Source organism: Odocoileus virginianus, unplaced genomic scaffold (assembly GCF_023699985.2).
Source record: "Odocoileus virginianus isolate 20LAN1187 ecotype Illinois unplaced genomic scaffold, Ovbor_1.2 Unplaced_Contig_11, whole genome shotgun sequence".
Classification (NCBI taxonomy): Eukaryota; Metazoa; Chordata; class Mammalia; order Artiodactyla; family Cervidae; genus Odocoileus; species Odocoileus virginianus.
This window is the reverse complement of record NW_027224328.1, coordinates 194,317-216,399: the sequence shown is the minus strand read 5'-3', so window position 1 is coordinate 216,399 and position 22,083 is coordinate 194,317. Positions and strand designations below refer to the sequence as shown.

The 22,083-nt window shown below is 40.4% G+C and overlaps 1 protein-coding gene across 1 annotated transcript in view; it reads left to right on the top strand.

Annotated features, from left to right (window-relative positions):
• The first annotated feature begins 457 nt into the window (after window positions 1-457).
• The window catches only part of LOC110139304 (scavenger receptor cysteine-rich type 1 protein M130), a 33,642-nt gene continuing 12,016 nt past the window's right edge, over window positions 458-22,083 (top strand). The window contains exons 1-8 of the mRNA XM_020897004.2: window positions 458-606; window positions 1,960-2,046; window positions 3,302-3,622; window positions 5,766-6,086; window positions 8,750-9,070; window positions 9,492-9,812; window positions 21,196-21,510; window positions 21,608-21,922. Of these exons, the coding sequence (XP_020752663.2) occupies window positions 561-606; window positions 1,960-2,046; window positions 3,302-3,622; window positions 5,766-6,086; window positions 8,750-9,070; window positions 9,492-9,812; window positions 21,196-21,510; window positions 21,608-21,922 (2,047 nt within the window). The 5' untranslated portion in view covers window positions 458-560. The remainder of the gene's footprint in view (window positions 607-1,959; window positions 2,047-3,301; window positions 3,623-5,765; window positions 6,087-8,749; window positions 9,071-9,491; window positions 9,813-21,195; window positions 21,511-21,607; window positions 21,923-22,083) is intronic.

Sequence of the window (22,083 nt, the reverse complement as noted above, 5' to 3'; positions counted from 1 at the left end):
GGCTTCAGTAGTTATGGCTCGTGGGCTCTCGAGCTCAGGCTCAGTAGTTGGGGTGCACAGGCTTCGTTGCTCCGAGGCATGTGGTGTCTTCCCTGACCAGGGATTGAACCTACGACCCCTGCATTGGCAGGTGGACTCTTAACCACTGGGCCACCAGGGAAGTCCCTTACCTTAGTTTTTTTTTGACATAATTTCATCTCATAACAATTATTATTTTTGTTTCTAATGTAGTCATCCAAAACAGAGTGTAGAAATTTTGTGTTCAAAGACAACCATATTTGAGTTAATATTTCCCCTTTAATTTTTGTAAATCTGTAGTGAATATTTCTCAGTTTTCTTTGTTTCATGTCCCAAATGGAAGAAAACTTGAGGACAAAAAGGAACCTCTCTCTTTTAATTACTTCCCTTTTCTGGTTGACTCCACCTCCATTATGAAATCCTTCTTTTGCGTGTGTGTGTGTGGAAGTGAAATGATTTTTAGAATTTGTAGTGGTCCTCTTCTTCAAGGGACCATTCCAAGGGAATAATACAAGAAGATTTAAGCATCATAAAACTTTGGAATGGACAAACTCAGAATGGTGCTACATGACAACTCTGGATCTGCTGGTAAAGCTTATCATTTGTTCTGTCTACTCTCTAATGGAGTATAGTAAAATTCTGACAGTCAGTGGATCTGATTTAATAATGATGGGCATCAGGAGGGTAAGTTATGGGAAAGAGCAAGAAGCCTATTAAGAAGTACCTGTATCTTCCATAGGTTCGAAATTTAAGGTATGAAATAAGGATTAGATTTGGCATCAACTCTGTAAAACCACTGAGGAACAGCTACGTAAGGAACTAAAATTAACTGAATTGTATTGAGTATAAAACGAATAGTTGTTAGAAAGGATAGAACAAGTAGGAATGCATATTGATGAAAAGTTGATTCCCTAGAGGGCATTTAGAATGACACCCCTGAGTGTTAAAATCTACCTCATGATTTATGTGGATGCATTAAATTCATTTAGCATTCTTACTTTTTTTTTTCAAGCTTTTAAACTTGAAAGCATACCACATGAAAGCATGGGTAATAAGTCCACAGTTCTGTGTCATAGCATTTTTACTTTAAAATTACTGTAGGATGAGAGTAAGAAGGAGAAGTGAGAGTGATAGGGCATTTTAGGCTCTTTTTGGAGATAAATTCCAATGGTGTGTGTGTGCATGCTTGGTCGCTCAGCGGTATCCGATTCTTTGTGACCCCATGGACTGTAGCCCTCCAGGCTCCTCTGTCCATGGGATTTTCCAGGCAGGAATACTGGAGTGGGTTGCCATTTCCTTCTCCAGGGGATCTTCCCGATCCAGGGATCAAACCCGTGTCTTCTGCATTGGCAGGCAGATCCTTTGTAACTGCATCACCTGGGAAGCCCACAAGGTCCAATAGTGGGGACTTTCAAATATAATCTTTGTCAGTGTTTCCTCCAGTGTAGTGTTCAATTAGAATTTAGCAGGCACTGTGCCAGGTACTGGTAAAGCTGATGAACATTATAGGTATAATTTATTTACTCATGGAACTTTCCAATGAATAATGTGGATCAGGTAGGCTTGGAGATGAGAATATCAGGGGTTGAATATTGTTCTGTGTCCAACGGGAGAAGTGCCCACTTCTAAGTTTCATCAACGCCTTTTCTGTTTTCCAGGTGCTAAGACTCACTCTTGCCATTCTTTTTGCATCTCCAACTCTCCTAATCCCTCACTTCTAGGTTGCCTGTAACCATGGACATTTTCAAAGCTACTTCACTGTTCCTGTATGATCCTGGATATGAATTTTTCCTGCCTGCCTGCCTTGCCATTTAGGAGAAAGGTTTTCTGCCTTGGTTTGACTTTTTTGTTAATTTCAAACCTCTGAAACCACCTGCTTGCTCTAAAGCCTATTTGGTTGGAAAGACTATACTTTTACCTTCTTTTTTTTTCTTTCCACAGGCTTTAAAAGGTGTTCTGTTCATTTCGGTCCCTTCACTTTTGCTGTGGTCTCAGTTCTCTATGCCTGTTTGGTCACCAACGCTCTTGGTGAGTACTTTGTCAAATTTACTCATAATCTTTGCCCACTGTGTTGAGAATCACTGACAAGCAAATCATTCTCCTGAAGGCTAAATAGCATCTAAAAGCAAGCTTCATGGTGTTTTGAAGGATCAGGATATTAAAAGCACAAAATGAGTACCTAATGATGTGACCCCACTGGCCCAAAATGTTAGTATAGCTTTTTTTTTTTTTTAAAATAAATGCTTACTGGAAAAATGCATATTTCTTAAAGATCTGAAGTAATGTCTAACTAAAAAATAGGGAACAATACAGAGGAGGAGAAATGTCAGAACTGTTAGGATGAGGGAATTTTAGGAACATTTTGAAAATTCCAATGCCAAAATTTATCTTAAAATGTATTCAGGGAAGCCAGGTATATATCAGGAAGCACAGATTCCTATGTTAGCTAAAATAATCACAAGGCAGTAGCGAAGACCCTTGGGAGGAGTAGGGGAGAGGGGATTTTTTATGGTAGAAGATACTAGGAAAATATCTCCATTTCAATTTCCATTTGGGTAGCTACGTTCAGTTAGATTTCAACTAGCATTTTAAGAATTTATGGTATTTCTGTATGTAAAATAGATGACCAGTGCAAGTTTGATGCATGAAGCAGGGCACTCAAAGCGGTGCTCTGGGACAACCCAGAGGGATGGGGTGGGGAGGGAGGTGGGAGGGAGTTCAGGATGGGGGACACATGTACACCCGTGGCTGATTCATGTCGATGTACAGCAAAAATGACCACAATAGTGTAAAATAATTAGCCTCCAGTTAAAATTAAAAAATTAAAAAAAAATTCATGGCCTTTTGAATATGTGTGTGAAATAGGTACTGAATTCCCAAAAATCAGTCTTTCGTTTTCACTACTAGCCTTCTTTCCACTGATCTTAGGATTTTGGAGAAACTTATATAGCTTATCCCTATAAAATTTTGTAATATTTTTATAGTAAACTATCCATAGGTTTATATACATTGATGTTATAAAGAATCTCAGCCATAAAATAAAGACACCATATAGTATTGAATTACCCAGATTTACTGTTTCTGTGTCATGGCTTCCTTTGAAACCTGTGACACTGCTGTTTGATTTTGAATTCCTATGAAATGACAGTCTCCTACTGTACCATACATAGGTTCAGAAATGTTTCTCAAAGCTGGGTTTGAAAAATAGATAAGTAATCTAAGGAATAATCATTTTACTTGCTTTGGGATCTTGACCAATTGCTACCTTTACCTGTTGTTCCAGGGGGAACAGACAAGGAGCTGAGGCTGGCGGCTGGTACAACCAAGTGTTCTGGGAGAGTGGAGGTGAAAGTCCAGGAAGAGTGGGGAACTGTGTGCAACAACGGCTGGGACTTGGCTGCTGTCTCCGTGGTTTGTAAGCAGCTGGGATGTCCGACTGTCATCAAAGCCACAGGATGGACCAATTCCAGTGCAGGCACTGGGCGCATTTGGATGGATCATGTGTCTTGTCGAGGCAATGAATCAGCTCTCTGGGACTGCAAACATGAGGGGTGGGGAAAGCATAACTGTACTCACCAACAGGATGTAGGAGTCACCTGCTCAGGTAAGACTTGTGTAAGTCAAACCTTGACATGAATGCTTGGTGGGAAAAAATCTTATAGATGGGTTAAAAATGAAAAGGCCAGTTTTCTCTAAGTAATCTAGGTATAAAATAATTCAGGTATGAAAAGGACCCAATTCATTGTTAAAGACCAGAAAATGTATGACAAGACCCATGTTAAAAAAAAAAATCAAAAGAGATTCTGAATACTACAGTCAATGAGGAAGAGATTAGCTTCAATTTTATATTAAGTAATCCTACTGTAACATTCTGTGCTCAGTTGCTTAATCATGTCTGACTCTTTGTGACCTCATGGACTGCAGCCTGCCAGGCTCCTCTGTCCATGGAATTTTCTAGGAAAGAATACTGGAGTGGGTTGCCATTTCCTAAATCATATCTAATTTGATTCCTTGTCCCCTTACCCCATAAAATGCTGCTTTCATGTATTGGCTCATAAAACATGACCCTTTTGCCCATTAACTGATAATCAATTTACCAAGTCAAGAAGTAAATACTCCTAGCACTAATCTGTTTTGTTGGAGGAAGAATATTTTGCAAAGTGGAATTGCTTTTTCCACCGTGAAATGCTATTCATTTCATTTGCATGGTAGTTTTAATTTATAAAATATTTCATAAGTTTCATCTCACTTGCTATTATGATAACTCAGACATTTCTGCAGACAAAACCCAAGGTCATGTTTCTGACCCAGTTCAGATTCCTGGGCTTCCAATTTCTCTTTGCTCATGTCATTGAAATTTAGGCAATCTTCTCACCACCCAGCCTTTCTGTTAGAGACCATCTCCTCCATAGGACTGATTTCAGAAAGGATTAATCTCTATCCAGGCTTCTCTGGTGGCTTAGTGGTAAAGAAGCTGCCTGCCAATGCAAGAGACATGGATTTGATCCCTTGGGAAGTCCCCCTGGAGAAAGAAATGGCAACCCACTACAGTATTCTTGCCTGGGAAATCACATGGACAGAGAAGTCTGGGGCTACAGTCCATGGGGTCATAAAGAGTCAGACACAACCTAGTGACTGAACAACAACAACAATCTTTACCCAGGCGCTGTGGTGTCATGGGAGTAACTAGTTTCTAGAAAACTTCTCAACTACTCCTTAATGCTATTATTTTGAGTAAGTTGTAAATCTTTCTAAACTTCAGCTTCTGAGTAGTCAGTAATATAACACATGTAAAGCTACTGGTACAATGACAGGTAGGTCATAGGTGCTAAAAATTAGCATTGGTTTCCTCATGGCTCACACTCATTTCTCTTTCTTCTTCCTTCTCTTTCTCTGTTCTCCTCCTCTTCCTTCCTCTTCTTTCTTTTATTGTTGTCTTTCATTGTTAATCATTTTGCAGGGAAAGATAAGAAATAATAATTGTAAAAGCTACATCAAGCATCTACAGTGAAGTTAAAAATCATAATAAATCTTGCCAGGATCTTACTATAATTATTGCTGTTGATGGTGTTGACTATTTAAGCTAAGACCTCAGTGTAGTGCTTTAACCTCCTGTGTTCTGTTTTTCATATCTTTTGCATAAGGATCCTTTATATAAAGATGATGTCAATCAAATTTAGTTTTTGAACTTTGTACACCTAAAGCTTCAACTGGTGCATAATAATAGAAAGGGATGAGTAGTCAGGGACTCACGAGTTTCATGAGATTTCCAAGTTCATATTTTTAAGATTTCAGAGTCCATATTTCTGAGATTCTCCACCCTGATCAATGCTCAATTCTCAGAGCATCTGCTTCTTGGAAATTCTATTATGATCACATGCATAATAGTAAAGAGGGTAGACTTTGATACTAGACTGTTTTTTTTTCTTTACATTGTCCTTCTACTATTTTCTTTATTTCTACATAGACAAGTTTACTATGTCTTAGTAAGAGAGGGAAAAAAAACACAAAGTAATTCTAATCCATGAAAGATTTTTTTGGGGGGTCAGTTGATACAGATGAAAGTCCTAATCATTTGTTAGTTTTCAAAGATTAAAATCTTTCAATATGTGAACGGGAGCAGCATGCACAACGAGGCATCATTTTTAAGGAGAGCAGCAAGTCTCAAGAGACCAGAGGAATACTATTCTCTAAGATCACTTCAGAATAAATATCACTTCTGAATTCTGGCCTTTTCTCTTCTCTAGATGGATCTGATTTGGAGATGAGGCTGATGAATGGAGGAAACCGGTGCTCAGGAAGAATAGAGATAAAATTCCAGGGCCAGTGGGGAACAGTGTGTGATGATAACTTCAATTTGGATCACGCTTCTGTGGTTTGTAAACAGCTTGGATGTGGAAGTGCTATCAGTTTCTCTGGCTCAGCTCATTTTGGAGAAGGATCTGGGCCAATCTGGTTTGATGATCTGGTATGCCATGGAAATGAGTCAGCTCTCTGGAACTGCAGACACGAAGGATGGGGAAAGCACAACTGTGATCATGCTGAAGATGCTGGAGTGATTTGCTTAGGTAAGGACTGCTCTGGGTTTGTTCTGTTCTCTCTGAGAGGACAAAAATGGGGGTAAAAGTCTCAAAGGCTTGAACTCTTAAAAACATAATGAAGTGTGCTTCTTTTCCTTCTCTCACTATTAAAAAAAATTTTTTTTATTGGAGTATAGTTGCTTTACAATGTTGTGTTATTTCTGCTGTACAACATACAGATGACCAAGAAGTACATGAAAAGATGCTCAATATCACTAATTATTAGAGAAATGCAAATGAAAACTACGATGAGGAAAGTCTTCTTCTTTTATTGCCTCATTAATAACAATTTCAGGATGCAGTTCTGATACTTGTGTTTTTGTTTTTTTTTTTTTTTTTGTTGTTGTTGTTATTGTTCAGTCACTTAGTTGTGGCCGACTCTTTTTTGTGTGTGTATGTGTCCGACTCTTTTGTACCTCCATGGACTGTAGCCCACAAGACTCCTCAGTTCATTGAATTCTTCAGGCAAGAATACTGGAGTGGGCTGTCATTTTCTTCTCCAGGGGATCTTCAAACCCAGAGATGGAACCTGAGTCTCCTGTAAATTCTTTACTGCTGAGCCATGGGGAAGCCCGTGAAGAAATTTTTTTTTTTTTTTTTTACCATTCACTGAAATTAGGATAAATAGTTTAGGGAGGAAGGATGAGCCATGAAATTGAGATCCAAGTTATGAGGATAGAAGAAAGTATTCAGAGAATAGTCTACTCCCTCACCCCTCCAAAAAAAGAAAGGAAAAGAAACCAGGTTAACTAGAAAATGTTACTTTCTGGATGTTTTAGAAGAAAGTTACCCCTATTATTATTCTCTACCTATAAAAGCCTCCTCTTTAGCCACATTGACCCACCTTTTCCCAAACTATTAGTTCAAATTCACAGAATCAAATGATTTAAAAAGCTGGTTGTCTATTAAAACCTCATTTATGCTAATACTATACCATAAGCAGGCATTGTGTCTATCTAGGGACTTTCACGTTCCATCCTTGATTAAGGTCTGGGACATGGTTTTGTGTGTACAAAAATGTCACTCTCCTTTCTTCAATTGAATGCCTCGTTTGAAGACCTAGTAAGTCTTGAACCCCAGGGGATATTTAGGAAATTATAACCAGGGTAAAAATGTTCTTGTATTCACCAGTTTTTTTTTTTCAAATGAAGGGAATTCAGTTCAAACTAGCTTTAAAATAAGGGAATACTGACTCAGAAAACTGGGAAATCCAGGAGGTACCGTTGGCTCCATCCATGACTAGATTCAGCACTTAAACAATGTCATCAAGGTTCTGGCTCTTATTTCTTGAATTTCTTTCTTTTTTTAAACCATGCTGTGTGTCTTGTGGGGATCTTAGTTCTCTGACCAAGGATAAAACCTAGGCCCCATGTAGTGGAAGCTCACAGTCCTAACCACTGGACGACCAGGGAATTCCCAAGTTGGCTTTTTCCGTGTTGAACAATGTGATCATGTACAGTCTGAACCACAAAGAATGGGATTCCTACAGAAAAGATGAGTTCTGTTAGCTGAAGAAAGTGAAAGTGATTTGGGGTAGAGAAAATACAGTATGTACCTTCCGGTTTCCTTTACTCAGGTCTCCAATCAGCATGTTTCTTCTCAGTGTGTTTGATATGTGCTGAGGAATCAAAATAAACAGCACTGTGACAAAAAAAAATTAAAAGTGACAGAGGAAAAACCCAATTTATTTATTATAGGATATTACTCAGAATCAAGTGCTAGTCTTTGAGGAGTGTTGATTGGGGGAAAGTGAAAGGAGTAATGATGAAGTCCCTTCTCTCTTTGCGTTGTTTTTATTTTATTTTTAATTTTTTTTGCATTGCTTTTAAACTATGGACATGATCAGAAAGGGGTCAAGCATGGTAATACAAACCAAATAGTCTGGGTAGGTAATGCAGTCAGAGCCAGAAGTGAGTGTTAAGTATTGCAGCAAATATATATATATATATATATAAGCACCTAGGCATCTCCAAGTATATATTTAACAGGGGGAAAGAAACAATCCAACAAAAACATCTATGGTGTTTAAACAAGCAGATCTCTAGATAAATTTCAGTTCCTTGGCCTCCTGTTAGAAACTCTTCCTGTAATGCATGCTCTCCACAGTGAAAAGTCCTGTCTTCTTTTTTCTTAATTGATTGATTGATTTTTTCTGTTATGATCTGAATATAGTTCTCTGTGCTATACAATAAGACCTTGCTATTTATCCATTTGATATAAAATGGTTTGCATCTGCTAATCCCAAACTCCTAATTTATAAAAAATCCTATCTTCTTGTTTTTAAACTGGAGTATAATTGTTTTACAATGTTGTGTAGTTTCTGCTGCACAACAAAGTGAATCAGCTGTATGTGTATATATACCCCCTCCCTCTACAGCCTCCCTCCCACCCTCATCTTCATCCCAGCCCTCCAGATCATCATAGAGCACTGATTTGAGCTCCTGTGCTGTACCCAAGGTTCCCACTAACACTGTCTTCTTGCCTGATCTTCTACTTCCATCTTTAATGATTTACAGTGGGAATATATCATTATTTTCTCTGTCTCTGCTTATGCCCCCCCCCCTTTTCCTTATCTCATCTCAGGTAGAGCTGTTTGGAGCATCCTCATGCTTGTTTCTTTATCACTGACTGGTTTTGTTTCCCTCTTACAGAGGGAGCTGACCTGAGCCTGAGACTGGTAGATGGAGTCACCAAGTGTTCAGGAAGATTAGAAGTGAGATTCAAAGGAGAATGGGGGACAGTGTGTGATGATGGCTGGGACAGCGATGATGCTGCTGTAGCGTGTCAGCAATTGGGATGTCCGACTGCCGTCACTGCCATCGGTAGAGTCAATGCCAGTGAGGGAACTGGAAACATTTGGCTTGACAGTGTTTCCTGCCAAGGACATGAATCTGCTATCTGGCAGTGCAGACATCATGAATGGGGAAAGCATTACTGCAATCATAATGAAGATGCTGGTGTGACCTGTTCTGGTAAGTTAAATCAAGAAAAACAGAGAAGGAAGGCTCTGTGTTCTTTAGGAGTAAGAATAGATGTAAGAGGTGAGAGAGAACTAGCTAATGATTTCCTTGTTAGGAATTCTTTTCAGGTATGAGGAATCTTTAACACATTCTTTTTTTGACTAGTTTGGAGGGTTGTCTGTCTCTATTTTCTATAAAAATTGTTTCAACTGCTATTAGGGACCACACTTCAAATTATAAATCTACAAGTTTTGAAACTATAGCCCCATTTCTAACCAAATTCATGGTCTATGCTGCTCTTCTAAAAGCCAGGAAGTAGGTAAGCCAGAATTTATAGTGTCTCAGTATCTGAGAAGGAACAAGATTGAAAAAATACCCTATGGTAGCTAACCTCCATATGTAGCTATGGTCTAAGTGTATGTTTCTTTTGCAGATGGATCAGATCTCGAACTGAGACTCAAAGGTGGAGGTAGCCGCTGTGCTGGGACAGTGGAGGTGGAAATTCAGAAACTGATAGGGAAAGTGTGTGACAGAGGCTGGGGACTGAAAGAAGCTGATGTGGTTTGCAAGCAGCTGGGATGTGGATCTGCACTCAAAACATCCTATCAAGTTTATTCCAAAATTCAGGCAACAAACACATGGCTGTTTTTAAGCAACTGCAATGGAAATGAAACTTCTATCTGGGACTGCAAGAACTGGCAATGGGGTGGGCTTAGCTGTGAACACTATGATGAAGCCAAAGTTACTTGCTCAGGTAAGACTTTCAATCAACCTGTAAAGAAGCTGCATTCCAATTTCATTCTTTTACATAGAGCTGTTCAGTTTCCCAGTACTACTTATCTAAGAGACTATCTTTTCTTCATTGTATATTCTTGTCTCCTTTGTCATAGATTAGTTGGCCATAAATGTGTGGGTTTATTTCTGGACTTTGTATCCTCTTCCATTGATCTCTGTGTCTGCTTTTGTGCCAGTACCATGCTGTTTTGATTACTGTAGCTTTGTAGTATAGTCTGAAGTTAGACAGCCCAATTCTTCCAGCTCTATTCTTCTTTCTCAAGCTTGTTTTGGCAATTTGGGATCTGTTGTGCTTCCATACAAATTTAAAATTTATTGCTTAATTCTGTAAAAAATGCCATCAGTAATTTGATAGAGATTGCATTGAATCTGTAGATTGCCTTGGGAGTATGGTCATTTTAACCATATTTAACTGAATTGATTCTTCCAGTCTAAGAGCAAAGTATACCTTTCCATCTATTTGAGTCATCTTCAATTTCTTTCATCAGTGTCATAGTTTTCAGAGTACAGGGCTCTTGCCTCCTTAGGTAGGTTTATTCCTAGGTATGTTATTCTTTTTGTATGTATGTATGTATGTATGTATGTATGTATGTATATGCTCAGTTGCTCAGTCATGTCTGATTCTTTGTGGCCCCATGGACTGTAGCCTGCCAGGCTCCTCTGTCCATGGAATTTTCCAGGCAAGAATACTGTAGTGGGTTGCCATTTCCTACTCCAGGGGATCTTCCTGATCCAAGATCAAAACTGTGCCTCTTGTGTATCTTGCATTGGCAGGCGGATTCTTTTTGACTAGCGCCACCTGGGAAGCCCTTTTGATGTGATAGTAAATGGAACTGTTTCCTTAATTTCTCTTTCTGATAACTCATTGTTAGTGTATAGAAAGACAACAGATTTCTGTATATTCATTTTGTATCCTGCAACTTTACCAAATTCACTGAAGAACTCTAGTAATTTTTTGGTAGTGACTTTAGGAGTTTCTATGCACAGTGTCATCTCGACTGCAAACAGTGACAGCATTACTTCTTCCTTTCCAGTTTGGATTCCTTCTATTTCTTTCCCTTGTCTAAATTGCTGTGGACAGAACTTTAGATATTATGTCAAATAAAAATGGCAAGAGTGGTCATCCTTGCCTTGTTCCTGATCTTAGAGAAAATTCATTCAGCTTTTTCACCATTGCATATGATATCAGGTAAATTGCCTATGTACAATCTACGTCTACATATATATATATATATATGTATAAAGATATTATAAAATCTATATAAGCAATAGAATGGGAAAGACTAGAGATCTCTTCAAGAAAACTAGAGATACCAATGGAATATTTCTTTCAAAGATGGGCACAATAAAGACAGAAATGGTATAGACCTAACAGAAGCAGAAGATATTAAAAAGAGGTGGCAAGAATACACAGAAAAACTATACAAAAAAGATCTTCATGATCCAGTTAACCCTGATGGTGTGATCGCTCACCTAGAGCCAAACATCCTGGAAAGTGAAGTCAAGTGGGCCTTAGGAAGCATCGCTACAAACAAAGCTAGTGGAGGTGATGGAATTCCAGTTGAGCTCTTTCAAATCCTAAAAGATGATGCTGTGAAAGTGCTGCACTCAATATTCCAGCAAATTTGGAAAACTCAACAGTGGCCACAGGACTGGAAAAAGTTCAGTTTTCATTTCAATTCCAAAGAAGGGCAATGCTAAAGAATGTTCAAACTACCACACAATTGCACTCATCTCACACACTAGCAAAGTAATGCTCAAAATTCTCCAAGCCAGACTTCAACAGTACGTGAACCGTGAACTTCCAGATGTTCAAGCTGGATTTAGAAAAGGTAGAGGAACCAGAGATCAAATTGCCAACATCTGTTGAATCATAGAAAAAGCAAGAGAATTCCAGAAAAATATCTACTTCTGCTTTATTGATTATGCCAAAGCCTTTGACTGTGTGGATCACAACAAACTGGAAAATTCTTCAAGAGATGGGAATACCAGACCACCTTACCTGCCTCCTGAGAAATCTGTATGCAGGTCAAGAAGCAACAGTTAGAACTGGACATGGAACAACAGACTGGTTCTGAATTGGGAAAGGAGTACATCAAGGCTGTACATTGTCACCCTGCTTATTTAACTTATATGCAGAGTACATCATGCAAAATGCTGGACTGGATGAAGCACAAGCTGGAATCAAGATTGCTGGGAGAAATATCAATAACCTCAGATACGCAGATGATACCACCCTTATGGCAGAAAGTGAAGAGGAACTAAAGAGCCTCTTGATGAAAAGAGGAGAGTGAAAAGGCTGGCTTAAAACTCAACATTCAAAAAACTAAGATCATGGCATCTGGTCCCATCACTTCATGGCAAATAGATGGGGAAACAGTGGAAACAGTGAGAGACTTTCATTTCTTGGACTCCAAAATCATTGCAGATGGTGACTGCAGCCACTAAATTAAAAGACACTTGCTCCTTGGAAGAAAAGTCATGACCAACCTAGACAGCATATTAAAAAGCAGAGACATTACTTTGCCAACAAAGGTCTGTCTAGTCAAGGCTATGATTTTTCCAGCAGTCATGTATGGATGTGAGAGTTGGACTATAAAGAAAGCCGAGCACTGAAGAATTGATACTTTTCAACTGTGGTGTTGGGAGAAGACTCTTGAGAGTCCCTTGGACTGCAAGGAGATCTGACCAGTTCATCCTAAAGCAAATCAGTCCTGAATATTCATTGGAAGGACTGATGCTGAAGCTGAAACTCCAATATTTTGGCCACCTGATGGCCAAAGAACTGACTCATTTGAAAAGACCCTGATGCTGGGAAAGATTGAAGGCAGGAGGAGAAGAGGATGAGATGGTTGGATGGCATCACCAACTGAATGGACATGAGTTTGAGCAAGCTCCAGGAGTTGGTGATGGACAGGGAAGCCTGGTGTGCTGCAGTCCATGGGCTTGCAAAGAGTCAGACATGACTGAGTGGCTAAACTGAACTGAACTGAGATTGCCTATCTGCACTTCACTAGTTCTTATTCTGGGGTTTTGTCTTGTTCCTTGTTTGGAACATGTTCCTCTGTTGCCTCATTTTGCCTGATTTGCTGTTTTCAGTTCTATGTAGCTGGTAGGTTGGTGAAATTTCCCAACTTTGGAGAAATTGCCTTCTATGGGAAATGTTCTATGCTCCCAGCAGTATACTCCCCTCTGGTTACCATAGCTATATGCTCTAGTTTGCCCCATACGTTGACAGCACAAGTTCTTCTATTGTGGTTGGCTGACTATGGTCAGTGGTCTGGTAGGCATGACTGGCCCCTAGTCTGGTTGTTGCTAGACCCTGCCTTGTGCAAAAGCTGCCAGTCACTGCTTTGTGGGACTGGGTCATGGTGTAGCTGGTTGCAGAGACCAGAGGTGTCTCAGAGTTAGTGCTGTTCTACTTGTGGTTTGAACCAGGTTCTACAGTGAGTGTGGGGGAGCCAGTTTTCCCAGATCTAGTGAAAGCCTGCTGGTGAGCAGAGCTGGTTCCTGGGGCAGCTGGCAGAGAGGTCCAACATGTCTCCGAGTTGGTGTCCATCTGCTTGTTGGTAGGGCCAATGCCCAAGGGATCTTAGGGTTGGTGTTCACCTACTGGTGAGTGAAGCCATGTCCTGGGGCTAGTGCCAGTCCAGTGGCAGACAGGGTCAGCTCCTGGGGTCCCCTGCGGCACGGCCCAGGAATCCCAGAGCTGGCGTTGGCCTGCTGATGGACAGGGCCAGGGCCCAGGGAATGCTGGTTGTAGGGTTGCATTGGTCCTGGGGCTGGGATCTCTGGGGGATAAGACTTGTCCCAGGGCTAGCACTAGCCCTGTGCTGGGTAGAGCTGGGTCCTGGGATCTCTGGCTGCAGAGCCCAGGGTTCTGGAGCTTAAATTGTTCAGCTGGTGGGCAGGGTCAATGCCCAGGGTGTCCCTAGGCTCGTGTCAGCTCACTGGGGTATGGGGAGGGGGTGAAGCTGGGGCTCTGGCTGCAGGTAGGTCCCGGGGGGCCCCTGTGCTAGTGCCAGTTTCCTGGTATGTGGGGCTGAGTCCTGGCCCTCTAGTGGGCAGGCCCATGTCCCAGGGTGTCTGTGGGCTCAGGGAGTCTCAAGGCAGCTGATAGGGGACAGCAGTAGGGGTGTGCGTACCTGCCTGTTAAGTTTCTTGGCCTCAGGTGTCCCACTTCTGGTACTGACAGGCTGGTGACTAGGTCTGGGTCTTGGTGCTAATAAGCTAAAGGGAGGATTCCAAAATGACTTTTTCTAACACCGGTGTCCTCATGGTAGAAGAAGCTCCCCAAAATGGCTGCTGCCAGTATCTGGGTCCCCAGGGTGAGTTCCATCACATCCCACCTCTCCAGAAGGCTTTCCAAGCAGGTGGGTCTGGCCCAGGCCTCTTTCAAACTGACTGCTTATGCCCTGGGTCCCAGAGTGGGTGGGATTTTGTGTGTGTCTTTTAAGAGTGGAGTCTCTATTCCCCACAGCCCTCTGGCTCTCTCAAAAGTAAGCCCTGCTGGCTTTCAAAGTCAAATGCCCTGGGAGATAATCTTCCTGGTGCAGGACCACTGGTTGGGGAATTCCTTGATCCTTGGGGAGAACCTATGCAACTGCAATTATCTTCTTATTTGGTGGTCGTGTACCTGGGTCTATGGGTCTTGACTATACTGTGCCCTGCCCCTCCTGCTTGTCTTGAGGTTCTTTCTTTATACCTTTAGTTGTAGAAGATCTTCTCTGCTAGATTTTGGTCTTTCTCATAAGCAGCTGTTACTTTGGTGTGCTCACATGAAGAGATGACTCAGGATCTTCCTCCTCTGCCATCTTGGCTGTGCCCTCTGAACATTTTTGTGTATTTCGTGCAAGCTCTTTAAAAAACTCAAAAGTGGTCTGTGATTGGCTAATCTTGTGGACAATCCCTCGCATTTTATGTTAATCACTTGTTGATAAGTGATGCCTAAAAAACAACAAGGCATTCACCAAGAAACACCTAGAGCTGTTCTTCCAAAGTAATTATCATATCCTACTGGACAAGAGGCCTTTCCTGGTGGCTCAGTGGTAGGTAAAGAATCTGCCTACAAATGCAGGATGCAGAGGTTCAATCCCTGGGTTGGGACGATCCCCTGGAGAAGGAAATGGCAACCCACTCTGGTATTCTTGCCTGGGAAATCCCATGGACAGAGGAGCCTGATGGCTACAGTCCATGGGGTCACAAGGAATCAGACATGATTTAACGACTAAACAACAACTGGACAAGAACGATGAGTTGCCCCGCAGGTGAGGGAGTGTGTTGGTGAGCCCGTCTGATGGACCAGGTTCTGCCTCTGAGACGCTGCCCTCTGTGCTCCGTGCTTCATGTGCCCAGGTGCTCTTCTCAGAACAGTACTTCCTAGTGCGTTGTTCTCTTCATCACTTCTGTGTTCAGTTTCGAGAGTATATCCACCCAGAGGCTGCACATCTTTCACAACCCACTACATGCTGATGCTGATTTAGGGACCCTTGGGTTGCTTTAGGGTTAAGTATTCATTAACTGATATCAGTCACCCTCAAATTCAGCAAAATATTCTCTTCAAACTTAGTAGATTTCTAGCCTATTTGCTTTAACCCAATGTCATGTGAAAGTAACCACCATCAAAGAATAAATTACATGTTTTGATCTATCCTGTGATCAGACCCTTCCTCTCAGTTTATTAGCTACTTCCCTAAGGTCATTTGAAACCATGGGTTTGAGAGGGAAGGCGAGACCTAAATCCTGTCTTTGCTGGTAGGCTCATTGTCTTTATATGCAGAACATCAATCTTATTGTCTGCTAAATCTGAAGTCTTATCACCACCTTGATTTAGGGGACAGGATACTTAAGGTTGTTTTTTTTCCCCCCAATTCTGTAAGTTTCTAATTATAGGACTCTCAATTAGCTATATCTAATATCTGTAGGCAGCTTTCCTGGTGGCTCAGCAGTAAATAATCAGCTTGCAATGCAGGAGATGCAGGAAACTCAGGTTCTATCCCTGGGTCCAGAAGATCCTCTGGAGGAGGGCTTGGCAACCATCTCCAGTATTCTTGCCTGGAGAATCCCATGGACAGAGGAGCCTGGAGGATTATGGTCCATGGGGTTATGGAGTCAGACACAACTGATGTGACTTAGCATGCATGCAGTAGCTGCAGGCAGAGAATGTCTCCCTCACAGAATTAGTATTTTTCCTTCCATTTCTTCTTGTAGTTTACTGGCTTCTAGTCTGAGCTCATCTCTCTCTATGTTAAAAGTGGCAAGGAGGATTCATGCCATGTCAATCCTCTGATTTTTTTTCTTTTTTAATATATTTTCTCTTTTTTACACTTTTCCCAATATGTTATCCATTTTTCATCTTTAGTGAGCATATGATTTTCTTTTCAGTGTGGCATTTGTCCAGATACTTTACCATGGATAACAATACTTATTAGCCTTCCAGTCTATAATATCTACATCATTAGCATATTACACCCATGAATTTCATCCAACCACATCCAAAATTTAGGTTTTATTACCAGAGTACCTTATTTGTGATAACCCATTCTGAGTTATATAGGATTCTAATGATGGTTTAGTTGCTAGGTCATGTCTGACTTTTGCGACTCAATGGACTGTAGCTTGCCAAGCTCCTTTGTCCATGGGCTTTCCCAGGCAAGAATATTGGAGTGGGTTGCCATTTCCTTCTCCAGTGGATCTTCCTGATCCAGGGATCAAACCTAGGTCTCCTGCATTGCAGGCAGATTCTTTACTGTCTGAGCCACCAGGGAAGCCCAGTTCTATTTAGCTGTATATAATAAAAATCACAAATAGCATAAATTTGGAACTTAGCATGGGTTCCCTCCCTTTACAGAATCATATTTTTGTTTGCTATCTGCCATATGGGCACTTTGCTTTCTTTTGTAAACTCTCTTGTTATATTTCTGCAGCATTTGGAAACCCTTCTACTAATTTTGGGGCCAAGACTTTAGCTCTGCCCTTGTTTTTCTAGAAATAGAGTTTGTAATTTTATTTCTTGATTTACTTGATTCTTTCAGAAGATGTTCAGGAAAGAAATTATGGAAATACCATCTCTCTGTCTGTCAAGTTCAAACTATGAATTCCATAGTCTGTTTAAATTCTTAGACTTTTATAAACCATAAGGCATTGTGGTTGATGGGGGCCAGAAAAATTCAGTAAAGCAGGAAGACTAGAAAGACAAAGCAAGTGTTTACTCCTGACTTATAGTTTAGACAAGCTAGCTACAAAGAAGTCTAAGAGTTTTGGGCACAAAATTGGTTTGAATCCCAGATATTTTGCTTGTGAGGACTGTATAGGTGCTGTAGAGGACTTCTGAATGTAATAAATGGCTCATTTGAGTTTTGTTTTATATTACTAAAATCTGAAAGATAATTTTGAGATTAGAATGAGCTATACTTTTTCAGAGTCTGGAAAGGAATAAATGATGAAAATGCATTAGTGCTTCTTTAAACTGTATTGTATCTATTACCAAACAAAAGGAAATACCTCTAATTATTTCTTATATTTGTTCTTCATTTCTTCAGAAAGAAATAAATATAGATTCAGTTACTGGTGTCAGGAAAAGTTTAATTTATTGGTTAAAAGGGCTAAATCCAGGCACAAAAATTCAGTTAAAAGCTTTTATGTTAAAATGCAGTCATAGCACAGATGTGGAGAATGGACTTGTGGACACAGGGGGGAAGGAGAGGGTGGGATGAATTGAGAGAGTAGCATTAACATGTATATACTACCATGTGTAAAATAGATAGCTAGTGGGAAGCTGCTGTATAGTGCAGGGAGCTCAGCCCAGTGCTCTGTGATGACCTGGAGGGGTGGGATGGGGGGTGGGGTGGGAGGAAGTTTCAAGAAGGAGGGGATATTTATGTATATATATTTGTAGCTGATTCATGTTGTGTACAGCAGAAACTAACACAACATTGTAAAGTAATTATACTCCAGTTAAAAAATAAACTTTAAAAAATGCAGTCATAGGCTTAACAGGGAAAAAAAAATCCCTTAAAGGAGTAAATTATCAATATTCTAATCATGTACTCAGACTAAATGGTATTGGAAGCCATTCTGTGGTATAGACTAATGTGTTACTAGCAGACTTATGAAATAAAGCTGAGGATGGAGTCTCCAAGTCATTTCTGGAAGAAGGATTTCTCTTTTGCCTTTCTCAGTTATTTTAGGACAAAGGAAATAAGAGGATATCTATTTGCTTTTCTTTTTTGAGGGGGAAGTTGTTTTACACTGGTTGTGTTTTATTTGCTCGAGATCAGTCTAGAGAGAGCAAGAGGTTAACAGAAAAAAATCTAAGAAACTGCTTTTATCCAAAGATTTAGGTCTGTTCAAAAGTGGAATAGGATCATCATATGATTACGAGTTAATGATATCTTAGAGTAATTTCATGCTCAACTAATGATTCAACAAGATTAAACTCAACTCTAGTCACTGTGTTGTAGAGGCATTATTTGCTCTAAAGTCTTAGCTCTGTTTAGAAAGCAATGTGTTATTCAACTCAAATTTGGATCGAACTTGCTTCAAACATATTGAATGGATAAGTGGTGACATTTTTGCACGGTTGAGTTATTCTATACTGCTATAATAGAGAATATCCTAAGATCTGGAACATTTTAGGAAATTGGCGATGGCTGATGGTATATCTGTGTCATGCTGATAGTAATGTCAGGGGATCTTAAGAATTAGTGATATTAAAAAATAGAATTAGTCATATTTGACAGCAGGCATCTCTAAAAGACTTATGCCTTTTAGGAAGCCCAATTCCATATGCCTCTTCTTTCTTTCCTCTCTTTTAAGATGAATTAAAGGAAATACTTTGTATCTTCTGCGTAACTTGAATTACCTCTGAGTTGCTAAGAGTCAGACACAACTTAGCGACTGAACAACAAATGTTGAAAGAAGCTCTTACTTATCTTGATGATTGGCTCTCAACCTAGTGAAGCATGGTCTTAAAACCTGAGCTCCATTTCTTCAGCTTCATAGCTGGTGTGTCTTTTCTTTACCTTTTAAAATCCAGCCATACTAAATTATTCACAATCCTTCAATTAGATCATCCTGTCTCATGATTGTATTCTTTGAATGCCATATCACATGTCATTTACTTGGCAAACTTATCATCTTTTTTTCAAAACTCAGTTCAGATTTATGGTACTCTTTATAGTTTTCTTACAAAGGCCAAAATAGAACTGATAACTCCTTCCTTAGTTTTGTATCTAAAACATGTATCTAGGTTTGGACTCATTATTGAACATGTATATCTTCTACTAAATTATGTGTTCTTGAAGGAGAGAGAAATCAGTGAAAAATTGAACATCCTTGAAAAGAAGTAACTTTGTCCCCCAAACATAAATTTGGGAAATATAAGTAGAGCAAAATGTGTCTGCAGAGACATAGAAGTTTGAAAAAGCATCTTTAGGCTGGGGTAACAAGTATGATTGGCAGAGTAATAGATGTTAAGGCTTTTAAAGTGACATCATAGAGTTTTTTCCAGTATGCTAAAATAATGCTTATTATGTCTCCGTAATTTGAATAGATGAGTGCTATTGGGGAAGCTGCCAAAGTTTTCTGCTACAGTTTCTTAAAAAAAAAAAAAAGTGGTGGTAATAATATCTACTCCTTCATGGGAATTGCACAGCAAGTGATCAATGTATGTTAGCTACTATGGTTATGATTATTATTATTAGTAGTAGAATTATCTACCCTTACTGACAGACTGAACTCTGTGATAGATTTTTTAGCCCATCCAAATGCTTAAAACATTGTAAGTGCTTAATAATATTTGTTGAAAAGATGAATTATTGTATACATAGTAAAGAAACATTGACTTCTCTTGAAGACAGAAATTATGTGAAAATATTTGAAATTTAATATTTGTCATCATGACATAAATTTATTAGGAAGAGGAGTTAGAAGCAAAGAGACCACTTTGGAAGCTATTGCAAAAGTCTACATGACATATGGTGACAAATTACATCAAAGTAGTGGCAGTAAGTATGGAGAAAAATATGCTGGAGAGTCAGTCAACAGGTACAGATGACTTCCACATGTGCAGTGTGTTGTGAGGGTCGAGAGTAAAGGCTCTATAGTATACTGCCTGGCTTCAAACCCTGTCCCTTCATTAACCTGCTGTGTGACCTTAGCAAATTACTTCACTTCTGTGCATTTTAGTTTCCTTGTCTGTAATAATTATACCCTAAGGCAATAATAAGGATGAAATAACGATTGCTAAATAAATACTAAGATGCCATATTTGTTGTTGTTGTTTAGTTGCTAAGTTGTGTCTAACTCTTTGCGACCCTATGGACTGTAGCCTGCTAGACTCCTCTGTCCATGGGATTTCCCAGGCAGAATACTGGAGTGGCTTGCCATTTCCTTTTCCAGGGAACCTCCCCGACCCAGGGATTGAACCTGAGTCTGCTGCTGGGTCTCCAGGCAGTTTCTTTACCACTGAGCCTCCAGGGAAGCCCAAAATGCCACATACAAATATACATATATAATACTTAATCTTAGTCTTCATTGCTATCATTATTACCATTATTTCTGAGGAGATAAACACAGGGGTTCAATTTCAGGTGATTCTAATTTGGTCCTGCATACCATTAATTGAATAAAGACTATGGTGGTCTTGTCAGAGCATAATTCATTCAATTTGGAACACCTTAAGTTCCAGATGTCCAAATAGATCTGCTTATGAGTATAAATTTAAAGAGAAATGTATAGATGAGAACATATTTACTGGCAGCTGAGAGAAAATGTCCACTGAGGAGATGAGAAAGCTGAGGACAGAACTTTGATTGGGGAACAGGTGACACGTTCTGATAAAGTACTGTCAGGCAGAAAGGAGGAGAAAACAGGGGAAAAAGAGTATCTCATGTATCAAGTGTGACAGATATCAAAGAAGAGGTCTGTTTTTCATTTTGGAAATAAGAAGTAGATATATTAATAGTCCTTACCTAGAATCACTTGAAATGGTTGGGGCAGACTCCAGATTGCAGTGGGTGCATATAGTGCTAAACTGTAGAGAGAATGAACACACATTATCTGTGGGCTCCAATGTGATGGATAATACAGGAAAAATACTGAAAGGATAGATTAATCATGCTCCAGAAATTATGGGTTCTAGGAGGCAAAGTTCCAGAATTATCTGACAGGGTAATCCAGTGAAGGATGGGGAGGTCTGGAAATTGTTAAGCCCAACTCCAGGCAGACAATCCAAGAGGAATGAATGGCTTCCCTTTCTCACTTTTGACTCCTTGCCTCACTCCCATCAGGAGGGAAGATCTTGGAATCGTGTTCTTTCTCACCAAAATATTATTTTTCAGCCCACAGGGAACCCAGACTAGTCGGAGGGGACATTCCCTGCTCCGGTCGTGTTGAAGTGAAACATGGCGACACTTGGGGCACCATCTGTGATTCTGACTTCTCTCTGGAATCGGCCAACGTGCTGTGCAGGGAATTAAAGTGCGGCACCGTTGTTTCCATCTTGGGGGGAGCTCACTTTGGAGAAGGAAACGGACAGATCTGGGCTGAAGAATTCCAGTGTGAGGGCGACGAGTCCCATCTTTCACTCTGCCCCATTGCACCCCGCCCAGATGGGACGTGTAGCCACAGCAGGGACATTGGAGTAGTCTGCTCAAGTGAGACCCAGACAACATGTTCATTTTGTCCCCATATTGTGAAGAGGGTAGGGTAAGGTAGTCACAGACATCTTGTTAAAGCCCTGTCTCCTTCCAGGATACACAGAAGTTCGCTTGGTGGGTGGTAATACCCTGTGTGAAGGAAGAGTGGAGGTCAAGATTCTTGGGACCTGGGGATCTCTCTGCAACTCTCACTGGGACATGGAAGATGCTCACGTTTTGTGCCAGCAGCTTAAATGTGGAGTTGCTACTTCTATCCCAGGAAGAGCACCTTTTGGGAAAGGAAGTGGACAGCCCTGGAGACACATGTTCCACTGTACTGGGACAGAACAGCACATAGGTGATTGTCCTGTAACTGCTCTGGGTGCATCACTGTGTCCTGAAGGGCAAGTGGCCTCTGTAATCTGCTCAGGTAAGAGAATAAAGGGCAGCCAATGAGGAGCCTCTCCCATGGTGGTGTGCCTTAAGAGTGGGTATAAGGGGGGGAAGGAGAGAGTGGGATAACTAAGAAAGCAGCATTGATGTATATACACTACCATGTGTAAAAGAGATAGCTAGTGGGAAGATACTGGT